At 47.6% G+C, this 15,232-nt stretch overlaps 1 protein-coding gene across 3 annotated transcripts in view; it reads right to left on the bottom strand.

The window, feature by feature from the left end:
* Positions 1-593: 593 nt before the first annotated feature.
* Positions 594-15,232, bottom strand: part of glceb (glucuronic acid epimerase b) — a 34,839-nt gene continuing 20,200 nt past the window's right edge. For 2 of the 3 annotated variants that reach the window (XM_037455957.2, XM_037455932.2), the window contains 4 exons: positions 11,331-11,851; positions 7,356-7,601; positions 3,415-3,707; positions 594-3,131 (listed from right to left, as the gene is read on the bottom strand). In XM_037455957.2, coding sequence (XP_037311854.2) covers positions 2,400-3,131; positions 3,415-3,707; positions 7,356-7,601; positions 11,331-11,838 — 1,779 coding nt within the window. In that variant the 5' untranslated portion in view covers positions 11,839-11,851 and the 3' untranslated portion in view covers positions 594-2,399. Of the gene's footprint in view, positions 3,132-3,414; positions 3,708-7,355; positions 7,602-11,330; positions 11,875-15,232 lie in introns of all 3 variants that reach the window. The other variant, XM_037455949.2, reaches the window with a different exon arrangement.

The raw sequence follows: 15,232 nt of genomic DNA on the forward strand, positions 1-15,232 counted from the left end.
AAACGATGCAAAAAAAAACAACTCAAACAGAAGAGAACCATCCGCCTGGCGTACTGATCTCTAGTTGCACACTTCCCCTTTACGATAAGTTTTATGCGTCTCCTCTGCTATAATTTACTAACCTGCATTTGAGAAAGTAGCATTTGTCAAAAGGCGACGTCTCCTAGGAGACCAAACATCGTTAAATGCTGAATGGAAGTCGCTTTGCACAGAAACGGGAAACTTCCGACACACTTAAAATTAATGACTTTGGTATAAACAAAGTAAATCAAGTCGTTCAAAACACTAAACCTCTGTTCCTGAATGTTTTGAATGACACATTTCAACCGGACTCGTTGAAATGACAAATGGATGAGGAAAAAAAACATGGAAAAAAAAGTGTGCAATTGTTAATTCATACTTCTTTTCTTGGATATTTGATATGTTTTACATCATAAACATCAATATCGTTCCCTTAACCACAGAATACACCTCAAGAACAATTTGGAAATAAAATCAAAAGGTTTGGGGGAATGGGGAAAAAAAATAAAAGTCGTAATAATTCATGACTAAAGTGGTTATATTTGGATAAAGTCAAAGATTAGATGGTTACCTTTTTCCATTTTACTTTCGATGTTATGACCTTATTCCTGAAATATTACAACCTCCTCCCTCAGTACTGAATGCAGGCAGATATGTTACCAGGTGAGGGACATTCTGATATAGTGGAAAGTTTACATGAAAATGACCAAAAGCACCTTGTGGAGTATAATATAATATCTACTGTAGACGCTTTAAAGACCTTCAGTTCCGTTGCCTCTGTCTGTTTGAATGAGGTGCTCCCGGGACGCCGCTCTGCGTCCCTCCGTCCCGGACACACGCGACACAACGCGTCCTAAAACACACAGACACCTTTCTGCAAGCATCAGCTGAAGGTATAAGATTTAGAGCAAGAGCTTTCAGGCAGAAAAAAAAAAACCTTAAACGTGTGACCAAAATTCAAAGAGGAAAACAAGGGTTAGTTTGACTTTATCAGCATGGCCTGTGTGTTGTGCATATATATATATATATTATAGTGAGACTTGTTAAAAATAATGAGTTCCAAAGCAGTAATTGAGTGCCGTCTGCACACTGAGGATCATCAGTCGGCTTCTAGGCAACTCCGACACGAGGGGGTTCAATGTGTTTCCAGCTTTCACCCCAAAATGTGCTAATGAGAGGGACACAGCGATGGCGACTCAAAGTGATGCAAAGCTAACTATTTGTAGCCGTGTAGCGGGACATGAATAATTTAGTTTGTTTGTACCACTTGAGGGACTTCAGTGAGCTCTGGTTACAGACTAAGAAACGCAGCAGACAGTTTGCAGTCTCTAAACATCCCAGAAAAGGGTCATTAGAAATGCCGTGACTTTATTCATGATCTCAGGGACAATAAGAGGACCACCGGTGCTGAGGCTGCATGCTACCTGCATTCAGTCACCGCTGCCCAGATGTGGCTAAACAACAGCTTAAAAACATTACAGTGGAATTATGGGTAGGAACCAAGGAGCAGAACCGCTTTAAACCGTCCGGATCCAGATGTGGTGGGTTTGAGGAGCCGATTCCTCCCGACAGAAAAAACTAATCCTGTAGCTTCATATTTGAATGAAAGGAAAGAAAAGAAGAATAAAAAGACTAAAATTCAATCCTTCCTCTAATTATTTTGAAAGTATTCATTGATTCAGAAGAGAACTGGAAGCAGCCAGTTTGGAAGCATAGCACTTTTCTACAAAAGGAAAAACAGCAGAATGATCACCTGACAGCTTAAACATGGCGCGTCTAAAAATACGCCTTGAAATAAAACTTCTGTGTCTTGCGGCTTATCTGATAAAAAAAGAAAAAAAGCTTTAGAGTGCAGGATTTGAATCCCAGACGTTCCATTAACGAGATACAGTCGTTCTCCTCATAAACACAGTCAGCTTCCCTCTTATGTTGGATCTGTTTTAATATAAACTTTACAAATCTCGGATGAAGTGGTCAAAAAAACAAACATTTTTGTATCCGTCTCTAACGTCATATAGTCTTAAACTCTAAAACATACACACACACACGTGTTCTTCTCTGAACGCACACACACTCTGAAACTAGGTCTGTGCATAATCACAAACACGGGAGGGAGAGCTACAGTCAGAGAACCTGCAAGAGAGCTGCAGCTGAAAAATCTCCTCCTTTAGATTATGGACACACACACACACACACACACACACACACACACACACACACACACACACACACACACACACACACACACACACACACACACACACACACACACACACACACACACACACACACACACACACACACACACACACACACACAGAATGTGACCACTCGCCTCACATTCTGTACTCAGCCGTCTCGGGGGGGAGTCAGCGTGGTCAGTTGTGCTTGGCACGGATCCCCTTCAAGTAGTTTTTCCAGCGCTTGACCACGTCCTTGAAGACGGGCGCGCTGTCTATGGACGCCAGCAGCTGCAGCTGGTTAATGTGCGTGGTGTGATAGTCCCAGCGCGCCAGGTTGGGCGCCGTGGCCAGCATGAAGTGGCGCAGGTCGTAGATGCTGCCGGAGCCCGTGTCGAACAGCGGCAGCATGGCCTTCAGCGACTCCATGCCGCGGGCGAACAGCAGCCCCGCCTCGCGGCCCAGCTTCTCGCCGGCGGTCTCGCTCACGTCGTGGAGTCCCAGCAGCGAGTAGATGAAGCCGTTGAGCACGAAGGAGCTGGGCGTGGTGGGGTACTCCTCGTACCAGTCGTACTTGTTCATGAACACGGCCTTGACCCCGTGCTGCGCCGAAGGCACCTTGAAGGGTCCGACCGCCTTGAGGGCGGCGCCGAGGTACGCCGGCTCCCTGGTGAGGAGGTAGGCCCTCACCAGGGTGGACATGGCCTGGCCCTGGGCCATGGCCGAGTACCAGCCGGGCTCCAGGGCCCGGAAGCCCTCGCCCAGCTTGCGGGTGACCATGATGGGCCAGCCGCCCCGCTCGTCCTGGTTGCGCAGCAGCCAGTCGCTGGCGGCGAAGAAGGCGGCCATGTGCGCGGTGGTGGAGATGGTGACGTTGTCCACGAAGCCCCGCCCGTGTAGGACTAATCTCACCACCCGTCTCGGCATAATCTGGGAGAGAGAGAGAGTTCTCATTAGGCCTTTATTCAATAAAAGGATTCTATTATTTGGCCACAAAGTTCTCAAGATGAAGGAAGCAACATGTTGCATTTCATGGCTGGAATCTAAAAATAAAAAATGCGATATTTATCGACACTGGATGAAGAAAGACACACATGAGAAACCAACATTGCTTGAAAACAACCTAAACGATGACTTAATAAAAACTAATCCTCCATCAAATGCTTAGTCCACTAACTGTCGACTCGAGCACGGTGGAATGACAGGAACCGACCTTTGTGGCCTTCACAGCCTTGGTGTTGGACAGGCCGACGCCCTTCCTGAGGTCGGTGAGCAGGTCTCGGGTCAGCGTGCTCCAGGCGGCGCGCGGCCCGACGCCGTACGTGATCTCGTGGTCCTTGAAGGCGATGAGCTGCGCGCTGGTCACGTAGCGGATGGTGAAGGGCGGGCCCTTCTCCGTGGTTTCCAAGGTCACAGACACGCTGCCGTTGGAAACGAACTTGAGGTCCAGGCTGAGGATGAAGTCTTTGGAGTTCCCCAGCTGGAGGGACACGCCCTCAGAGGACTCTAAAGGGGGGGGGGGGCGGATGAGAGAAGGGAGGCTGGTAAAAACGTGTAGAATGAACTGTAGACAAAATGCGACGAAATGCAGCATTTGGTCTGAAAAAAACATGACGATTACTGACATTGGACAGTTTTTAGCAGAATGACAGTTTCCCGCGAACATGGAGTCGGTCTCCCTTTGATGTCGTGTTCCCACAAAAAGCTCCTCTTCTTCCTCACGTTCCCCAGATTCAATGTGCAGTCTCGTTCAAAAATGATCACTAGCAGCCACACAGCTTCATTCAAACTGAAGTGGCCTGCAGAGAGAGTGAGTGTGTGTGTGTGTGTGTGTGGGGGGGGGGGGAGAAAGAGCCTCAAACCACAGAGACACAAGCCCCTCGTGGGATGTGCAGTACAGACGTGTCACTGCACACAGCGCTTCATTAGGAGGAGGGAATATAACTTTTCCTTAAAGTTAGGAGCCGGGGTATTCAGACTCCACGCGTCCACCAAGCGGCTCGCATTAAATGTACGCCGTACCTTTGGCCCAGTTACTCGGTCTGCACAGCTAGCTCAACAACAACAAAGACAGAGAAATCTTTTCCGAGATAGCTCGGGAAAGGCTGAAGAGAAGAATGAGTGCAGCGGTCCATAAAATGAAGGGCGGCGGCAAGGTGAGAGAGAGAGAGAGAGAGAGAGAGAGAGGGAGAGAGACAATTGGAGATCGCATCTCACATGACATGAGCCGAGGAGGCAGAGGCAGACGAGGCCGCCCGAGACACAAAGGCAGTCAATCAGGAGGAGAATGGGGGAGCGAGCCAGTCTGGCAGGAGCCCGTTGGATGACTCCGGCTCTTTAATGCACTCATAAATCCATTACTTAAGGCAAAGCAGAGAGTAAGTGGATTTGTACTCTGGCCCCCGTGATGACTCTGGCGTCAATAAAGGACGGGCGAGGGAACACAGGCGAGGTTCCCGCCTCCCCTGCGGGCGGTTTGGCGGCAGACGGACGCGTCAGCGCAAATGCGGCAACGCGCAGGGAACACGAGCGAGCGCGTCGGGCCCGTGCCGCGCGGACGCCAAAGACCCGAGCGGCGGGGGGGCGCCAGCGCTCGTTGGTTGGTTTCTCGTCCACGTCCTCCGGTGGCCGCGCCTGCTGCAGGAAATGCCGTTGGGAGGTCTTTGTGTTTTAATGGCCACGAATAATGATTCTCATTACCGGTTAATTGGTTAATAATTCCGCTCGATTCCAGTTTCTTCCCGTCACTTGGCAATTGAGTATTGAAACAGTAATGAAGTGGTTAATTATTGATTGCTCTGGTTCAAAGAAACACAAACATTTGCGGAATAATTGTAAAGGGCCCGCAGTCACTGCGCTGCATCTCCGCGCTCGGGTCACGCTGCTTGTTACGGCAGTTCTGTGAAAGTATCAAAGACGACCACGGGGGGAATCAGAGGAGGAGGGTGCTCTGCGGCGGGCGGCGCCCATGCAGGAATGTGCAGATGGTCGGTGATTATCAGGGGACAGACGATTGATCCACTTGTCAGAGGATTTGAGAGGCTGTTCAACACCAGTGTCCTAGATACAGTAAGGGGGGAGAGGGGGTGGGGGGTGGCAAGGGAGTAGGAGTAGGAAATGGAGGGAGGCAGCGGCGGAGACAGAAAGTGACAATGGGGGGGGGGGGGGGGGGGGGAAGTTTGGATAACAGAGCACAATAATGCGTTAAAAGGGAGAGAGCGTAATGTGATTGCAATGTTTAGGAAGCTGCAGCGGGCTGACGGGGCGATAAGTGGGAGGAAATGAGTAGAGAGAGGCTGGAAAACTGACTGAAGCCTGTGGAGAGACGAGGGAAGATTAATGGAGACTGAAGGCAGCAGCCAAGGTGGGAGGGGGGGAGGGGGGGGGGGCCATGGGGCGATGATGAAAACATGATGATGTTTGAGGAAAGAGCGAGAGAGAAAAGGTAGAGAGCGGTGAAATGAAAAAAAAGTAATGGTTTATGATGAAAGGGTGAAAGTGGAGGAATTAGGAAGGGGGATGGGGGGGATTACAGTGGACGCAACAGCTCAACGGAGGACACAGAGAGACAGAAATCGAGAGTCCTGGAATTAGCAGCAGGAGATCAAAGCAGAAGTAAGACGGCTCAGTCAGCACTTTGTAAAAGACCTTCTCCCAAAAATAACTCATCTACCTCGTGTCCTCAGTCATTTTACAGATGTGACACTAAATCAAATTTGTCCGCCCTGTTGTTATTTAACAATTTAAAGAAAATGTTTTAAAATTCAAACAATCGAGCCATGAATTTGGCTCCACAAATGTGTTTGTCGACATAGTATTAAATAAACCACGAGCATCCTCAAACAACAACACCTGGAATGTGTGAACTGAACTCCTTCACGTCATCAGCCGGACTATCGATCCATTAAAAACACAGGCCCCTTCTCTAATGTTGACATCAGAAACGACAGAGCGGCGCCTCACCTTTCACAAAACTATCGCTATATTAACGGAGCCCAGGTTTCTTTTTCTGTTTCATTGAATTATCAATTATTGACAGCTGAGTAAAGAGAGTTGAACCTAAACTCTGAGCCCTGAACACAGGACGACGGGAGTGAAAACGCAGACAGCCTTTAGATTTTCCCTCTTCAGAGTTCATTTTCCTTTGATGCATGAAGAAGGAGACTGTGCGATATGAGTCGTGGAATCAATCAGATTCCCTGGAGTTGGAATCCGGCAGCACGGGCGGACAATTCAACAGATACAAATGTGGCTGTCACACTCGGGCTGGGGCAGGATGCAGTGAGGACTCAGGCGCAGAGTTTCTCGATCCAAAGTGCTCTTTATTTTCAAACTAAGACGTGCTCCAATGACGAGGGACATATAGACAATGACGCGACAGGGGACAACAGGCACACAGGGCTTAAATACACAAGGGAGGTGCAGGTGATTGGACACAGGTGGAGACAATCACGCAATCACAAGACAAGGCAGGAAGTGAAGTTAACCCAGGACCACAAGAGACATGAAACTTCAAACTAAAACAGGAAGCGAAGCCAAACCGTGACAGTGGCGATTATAGGGAATGTTTTTCATTTTTTTTTACATCCTGTTCAAAGCGTTCCAATACGACGCCGCTCGCATCCGGTCCTCTTGATCCAACCGGCACGTGTCGAGCTTCGCAGAATCCCGGAGAACTAGAGCCATTAGGCGGGTAAATGTGATTAATGTGACGTGCTCAAGAGGAATAGTCCACGGATACAGCAGATCACTTTGTTGACAACAGATCGTAACGACTCGTCAATGTGGCCAAAGCGTGACTAAGCGTCCCTCCTCTGTGTCGTCGATAAAACAATGAAAAACTCATCAATGTTGCCGCGGGTGACATCCATCTTCGTGACAAGGAACACGGCGTTTTGTTCTCCCAGTCGATCCAGCGCGGCGCAAACACCACCAAGTGGGCATTAATCTGCGGCAGAAAATAGACCGAAGCGAATGCGCCCGCTTTCTCTGTCGGATTAAAGCGGCGCCGGCCCCGTGATCCAAATGAAATGATTCAGCATAGTAAAATACATTTTTTTTTAAAAACGGGACCTGTTACTCAAAAAAGTTCATTTCACGTGTTCATTTCACCCCCCCCCCCCCCACACTCTACCGGGAAAAAGGTGGACGTACCTGGAGCGCTGAACTGGCGCACGGAGGTGGCTCGGGCCTTGTCGTGGACGCGGCTGAGGACGCAGCCCTTGGGCGCGGCCCAGGGGGCGGCGCCGGCGCGGCCGTCCCGCTCCTCGGCCGTGTCGTAGACCTCCACGTGGGGGGCGCGCTCGGTCAGGTTTTTGCTGTAGTGGCTCAGGCCGTACTGGGCGATCTGGATGGCGTAGAAGTAGCCCTGAGGGCCCCACTGCGTGGAGAGAGGAACGCCTGGGAGGGAGAGGAGGACAAGGACGTTGAGGGGACGCAGGGAGACGAGATCCTCTCATACGAGAGACATGATGAATATTACATTATGCTTCTGGAATAGCTTTTCTTCTGGCGGTGCTTTTTTCATAGTGTCTGGAAATGCTTCCGCTGACATGATGGTTCATTTCTAAATAAATGATCTTTCTCTGATGAACGATGAATGTCTTTTCTGCGCAGTGTCATATCGAGTTCATAACCGCATTCATTAAAAAAAATGCTCTTACATGAATTATTGATATTAACAACAGTGTGAGACTTCTAAAATCTGTAGTAAGTAATAATAAACGACTGTGGCAGAGATGTGAGAGATTCAAATCTGACACGGAAGGCATTTATTATTTATTTATTTTAGAACGCCAGCTCCGAACGCGCGCTAATCCACCGCATTTCACCCGGGGCGGGGCGGGCCGGCTCACCAGCCAGGAACAGCTCGGGCAGGAGGATCACTCTGATTAACAGATAGCTCGCTTAAAGACCTGGTGACAGAGTGCACACACACACACACGCACACACGCACGCACACCAAAGCCCCATCCTCCGGAGAGGAACGCCATAACGCACTCATGTTGGGGCTGGGTCTGTTACTTTGCTTACTGCCGTACGAGCCTCTGAAAAGAAACATCTGATTATGGGATGTTGTTCTGGGGCCACGTGGCTGTACTCGACAGCAGAGGTGAAGAGTCAACGGCTTACGACCACCTCTTTAAACCAGTCAAATGTTGATTACCAAGAAATGTAATCCATATTCTTACAAGCTGCGCCGTAGGGTGCCACATGAAGCGCGCACACACACACACACACACACACACACACACACACACACACACACACACACACACACACACACACACACACACACACACACACACACACACACACACACACACACACACACACACACACACACACACACACACACACACACACACACACACACACACACACACACACACACACACTTCTCTGCATGCTTGTCTCGTTACTGGCGGTGTCCCCTGACAACTTAAGTCCAGCGGCTGTTAAAATCCCAACATATTGCAACGCGCCGCTTCTCACTGAATAACACCGGGTAATCCGCGTGGAATTGACTGTTAAGCTCGCGCATATTTTAATGACTCCAAAAGGGCGGAATCTTCCCTAGATATCCGGAAAACTGGGTCTTCGTGTCCAATTACCCGAACGGCTCTAAGCTCTTCGTGTGAGAGAGGTTGAGCCGCCAAAAGAGCCCCGCCATCTCGTTGGTGTGAGAGGTCAGCGACCCTGTAAAAGGGGCCAACGTCGGCGCTCCATCAAGAGACGTGTCCGTTGTTGCGCCCCCCCCCCAGAAAAAGGCCAATTTACCCAAAACCGATGTCACAGGTGGGGACCGGAGCTGAAAAGGCCGGCGTGTGCAGTCAGAAACAGGATGTCATTCATTATTATAATACGCATTTTGCAGTGTGCAGCTCCACGATGAATGGCCGACCGGGTTTATTCAGCCGCACTAACCGCCTTCTGCTCCTAAGGGTCTCACAGAACGTGGGACCTGGTCGCCCGTTACCCGGGGGTCTGACCCCCCTGGGCCACGACACGGGTCTCACACTGGAATAGAATATCGGTCCCCTCTAACGAACTAGCGGCTTGGAGTCACACTGGTCTGGCTTGGACGGCGGTTTCCACAGACCTTTCATCCAAGAGCCGCGAGTGAAGATAAAGGGGGAAAAAAGCGCGAGCCACAGAGAAGGAGACAGGACGTGATTCAGAAGGGTGTTGAAAGAGGATTAACTACTTCCACTAATAATAGTGCTCGGGCTGCCGGAGATTCATTATCCTCAACTTTTGTTCTTCGCAATGAGGAAAAGAAAGACCTCAATCTCTAACCCCCCCCCTCCCTGCTATAAAACCATACGCAAGGGGGGAGACGTGACAAGTAGTGGCACATAAAAGCGCTGTGTTTTTATGTCTGTCTGATAATAAAAGCCTTGATAGCATAGTTTTGTATTAAAATTTCAGACTAATTTATCTGAAATTCTCTCCATTTAAACGTTTTTTTTCTTCCTTTTCCCATCCCTGTGGTACCTCAAAAAAAGCGAGTCACCGCTTGACATACGGGAACAATCTGGGTGCATGTGCATGGTTTTAACTCCTAAAACAAGATGGCGGGACAACATTTAATGAACATTTTAGTGTTAAATAACTTCACCATCGGCAGCAGGGTGCTTTGGGAGAGAAACGCTCCCTGTGACCTTGCTGCAGCCGTGTTGCAACTCGGACCGTGACGGGCTAATTAATGAACTGCTATTTCAACCTATGAAACGATGCTAAGCCGAGGAGAGGTGTGCATGCATGGGCGCGCGCGGTGCCAAATAGCGGCGAGCCTCGGGCTTCGTTAATGGACCTTGTTAACTCCAATGTGTGCGTGCAAGTGTGTGGACTCCCGTCTGACCCATTTCCCGCTTTATGTGTTCCCTCCCGGCATGTGTTTTCGTGGTGGGGCCTGCGGTTAACATTAAAAAAAAAGAAAAATCAGCCAAATCTATTGGAACTAATCAAGATTCTGTGATCGCTGCAGCCACACAATTACAGCCCACTAAATAGAAAGACACAGATATTTCTTGCAGATTTTACTATAAAGACAACTAGTGTGTGTATGGGTTTTTCTCTGTTATAGCCTAGCATAAATAGCCAATGTGGGTAGTTTGCATAATCCATCTCAACATCAAATAGCAAATTGCTTCTGCATTCATTACTCATCAAGCTAAGCAGAGGAGCAGCCTCTTTGCTAGTGAATACATACATTTCTATTACGACTCCTCACAAAACCCAAGGCCGGTTCCTTGAGGATTACAAGTGTCATCTTGTTCTTCTGTCAATTTCACTGTTGAAAGATTTAGTGAGGAAGCAAAATATTTAGTGTTTAAATTCTGTTACCAGTGGCTGCAGTTATTTGATGATGAAAGCAGAATAATAAAAATCTATTGTAATTTCACAGGGCGACTTCTTTAAGCGCGGCGACGGAATTATATTGATGACAATGTGATTTGAACTAAAAGCCTTTTGAAATGAGCTATTGATCCCTCTGGGTAATTATTTTCAAAGGAACCTTGAAGTGAAAACAACTTTCAAAGAGTCAAAGTGGGAAGGGACAGGGAGGGAAACACTCACTTAACAGTCCTCCAGTCTGACATCGATACAAAAGCTGATTGCGTCAACGTTAAGATAATTTATTTTAAATGACTTCGCACACATCACTTCAGGCCGTGTTAAAGAAAGGGTGACAATGTTTGGAAATGGGTGGCAGAGACTGAGTAGGTGCTTGTGAAAATGGATCCATCTTGTTAGTCGAGCAAATAATTTATGATGCATCACTTATTTGGAACGAACTTAAAAGTAAATCATTTATTTCTCAGTGACACGGGTTTATTAAATACCAGTAAAGTCAAGATTAAAAATGAAATCAATCCTCCTCCTGTGGGGTTATAGTCAAATGAATAAAAGAAACCTTCAGATTTGAAAACGGTAATAATCTGCAAAAGGAACCAAATTGTAAAATAATATGTCAGAGGAATAAATGTTAAATAGACATTTCCTATTTTTGAGCATTTTATTCTTAGAAGAGACGTTTGATCTTTTCTACGAGCACATCTCACCAGCCGTCAGATCCTGATATTTCTAGTATCAAACATAAATTTTTTTTTTTTTTAAACGTACCTTCCACCCCACTTATGCACTTGACGCGGTCGCGGACCTCCACGTTGTATCCCTCGAAGGACATGAAGACCCCGTCGGGGTGGTACGGCTCGCGCTGCGCGTAGACCTTGGAGTAGCTGTGCTGGAACTCGAAGCGGTCGTAGCCGTCGTACTGCACCACTTTGCCGTACACGTCGAAGTACTTCTCCACCCAGCTGAAGGGCAGGTACACCTCGGCGCCCTCCCGCCGGCCTTTGATGGTGGACTCGTCGTTGACCAGGCAGTCGATGTCCTCGTACTTGACCCCGGAGCCGACGACGGGCGGCGGCTCGGGGGGCTGCGGCGGGTGCTGCTGGCTGCTGATGCTGGCGTCGCCCGCCTTGGGGCTCGGAGCCGAGGCGTCGCGGGGCAGGAAGCGATGGGAGGAGCCGCTGGAGCAGCGGTTCCACAGCAGCACGGTGATGAGCGTGAAGAGGGCGCAGATGACGATGAGGGTCTTGTAGTTCACCCGGGCAGCCAGGCAGCGCATGGTCGCAGCTCGCCTGCGAGACGCGGGGAAAAGAAACTGGGTTGTTTGTGAAAACTGATTTTCATCAGGCTCAGTTTTCAGATTTCTCCGCTACGCTCGCCTTGGAGACACGTCTTTACAAGATTTAATGTCTGAGCTTTTGGACTTTGAGGACAGGCTGTGTGTGTGTGTGTGTGTGTGTGTCTTTTCAGCAAAAAATATTCAAATATTTAGCAGTAGATACAAAACGTCAGACTATGAATGAAATCATTTTGAAAACAAGGATGGGATAAGTGAAATATTTGCTTTCATTGTGTAGCATTTCTGTCAAAAACTGATGAGAAACCTGCAAACGCCAACAAGATATCAAAAAATATATATATACACCTGAAGAAATCTGTACGAGTGGTTTAACCAAAATAAATAAAACGAGAACTGCAGCAAATCAAACAAATAATTTGACAACAACAAAGAAAAGGGACAGTGACGCGAATCCTGTGACACTCTGCAAAAACCCCAGAGGATGCCGTTTGGAACAACTTCTCATAGAACAGACATATAGGCTCCCTCGGGTGCCCACGAGGAAAGCCATGGTAAAGCAAAGTGCGCGGCAGTGTACTGTGAGCAATGAGAGGCTCTGGATTGGGCTTTGAATGCAAGCGCGTGCTTACAGGTCACATCGACCAGCCACCAGACCACCACTGTCCGCTCCTTTGTCGTTCAGACTCCTTCCCGCTCCTCGGCGCGACTAACGGACTCTTCTATCTGCTCACCGGGTCACTTGGGAAAAGGCGCCCGCGTGCGCCTTCTCGCTGAGAGTTCTATCGAGAACATGGACAGCGGATGTGTAGTCGGGGCTAGTAGCCGGTTAGCTTAGCACAAAGGGCAGGAAACACTTGGCCTGGCTTTTGTCCCACCGGAACAGAATGCTCACCAATAGACAGCTGGTTTGTTTGTTAGATAAACATGGACGGTTCCAAATTCAAGCCATAAGAAAGGTTACCGTCTCGTCGGGACTCGTTTACCTTCTTTTATCAGATTATATGCGTCACCCATGCATTCATTTATTTGACTGTAAATATTGGAATGTATTTTAAACTCTGGTCCACGTTTATTATCCCAGTGCATATCAACAGCTCGACAACACTGGGCATTGCACGGATTCTATTTTAGTTCTGGCTCCGCGGAGGGCCTAATTGCATATGAACGAAGACCTCAAGCGAGTCGATGACACACACCATTGGATGAATCAGTCTGGAGCCACGTTTTCGTGTCCTCTGTGTTTCTCTGGCATTTGCACCGAGCCAGTGGGAAATCAATACGTCCCGAGGTCTCCTCCTCCACACTAATTACAGCTTACCGCTCAAAGAAATCCCCATTACAGTGACGAAGCAGTCAGGTCCTCTGATGACAAAGGAAGGGGGAGGAAAATCATTATTCCCCAAGTTAATTTCAATATTCCACCTTAAACTAGACACTGACAAAAGGTCAGCTCAATTAACGCGCGTTAATTGGAAGGTAGCAATGTCCTCCAGCAACGCAGAGTGAAATTATAATGCAGTAAAGGGTCTGCATGGCGCTAACCGAATAGGAAGGTGGACTTCTGGAGTTGAAGAAGATGAAGATCCGTCTCTTTTTGCAATTAAGATGTCGGAGTTAAACAAGAGCCAGACACTGAATTTAGGGTCAGTAGGAAACAGGGCAGTGAACATCTTTCTCCACCACACAACTGAACTTCGTTCTCTCCACGAGAAAGATTGAAAGAGGTTGTATTTCTGGTATAGTTTTAGTTCAAAATGTGTCATTGCCACATATATGAGGTGCTGCTTTGTGCAGTCTTTAAAGTGGTTGGCCTAACTGGCTGTGGGCGAAAATTCAGCAGTGTTTTGATTCAGGTTGGAGCTCTCGCCGTTTATTTTTTTTCATTTCTCATCCGCGTCCAAACAGACAGATTCACGGGTGATCATTTATCACCTGGTTGAAATCTACTCGAGAGATTAAGATATCTGCTATAGTTTCATCTATAGAGCAGCAGGTCAGCAGAGACCGAAGAGAGAACACGAGACGAGAAGGTTAAACTCAAATTTTAAAAAAGCATGATGTTCCATGTTAAATGCGATAGTTAATAAAGATACAACGGCACAACACAAACAGAACCGTTTACCCCCTGGATGCAAAATGAAATAGTTCCATCATGAATTAAAAAAAAAAAAAAAACGTAAATTGGAGCGTTGGTCTTTTCCATTTGATAAACCTCGGTATCCAAGTGGACAAAAAACGTAACCAACGTCCTCGTTTACTGCGTTTCCACAAATGAGGAGGTTTCTAAATCCCATCCACTGCTCATTTTAAAAATCACGAAGCCGGCTAACCACAGACGGAAGCTGCATCGTCTCCGGTGCACGTTGTCTTCATCCATTACGAGACGGTTGCACCCAGAGCAGCAGCATTGCCGATTCACTTAAAGATTTGTATGAACTTTTTTTTTTTTTTTAACAACCTCTTCATGTTCGAGAGTCATATTTATCTTCTTTTTCATCACAAAGGCAAACTTTCCCCTGACCCCACGAGCACAATCTGCAGCTTTAGAAAAGGCTTTGGGACAGTCGCATGCATCATTTTCCATTTCATCCTTCAGGTATTAGGAGTTGTCGAGGAGATATGGATGGACCTTTGTGTAATCCACTTGTTATCAACTCAACTCGGGGAGCGTCGCATCGCTATAATCCCTCTGGGAATAGCGGCGGTTTTGATCTGGAGTGAAGACTACGCCGAAGGTAAATATCAAAAGAAGACAGATGCAACCTGACAGGAGGCGAAAGACAAACTGTTTGAGTATAAAAGTATTTGGCGCCTGACAGATTAAAGGGGGGGGGGGGGAAAAACCCTGGAAAACAAAAGCGGATTTTCAGTTCATGTGCTCCCAGAGTCCCGCCTCAGGAAATAGAGAAGCGCCTTAACCTTAAATAGCAAGCAGCGCTTTGTAGAGAGGCTTTAGGTTTTCAAATGATTGGATCATTCTTTGTGCCTGAATGATCCCTGAATGCTGAGAACCAGGAAGGTCAGAAGAGGACCACAGGAAAGCGTTTGCATATTAGTTCTCGTTGGGAAGTAATTTTCTTGTTGGGGTCCACTTGGTGATTTAATCCCTGTATTAACCATTAATCTATTTTACAATTAGCCAAATATTAACAGCCTGAGTTTCACACAGCTGCTTTTTAGAGGGACGTTTTGTGGATTTCACATAAACATTGTGTGTCCAATCAAAACCTCTCGTTGCATATTTACAGGCCTGTCGCACATTGACAAGGTTCCTACGGTTCTTTTGTTTAGCTCAATACAAAGCATCCCGGTTGAGTTTCATCCTGAAGCTATTTGGAAACATTAAATGAGTGGTACATGAAGGTGAAACCAC

Source organism: Pungitius pungitius, chromosome 4 (assembly GCF_949316345.1).
Source record: "Pungitius pungitius chromosome 4, fPunPun2.1, whole genome shotgun sequence".
NCBI lineage: Eukaryota > Metazoa > Chordata > Actinopteri > Perciformes > Gasterosteidae > Pungitius > Pungitius pungitius.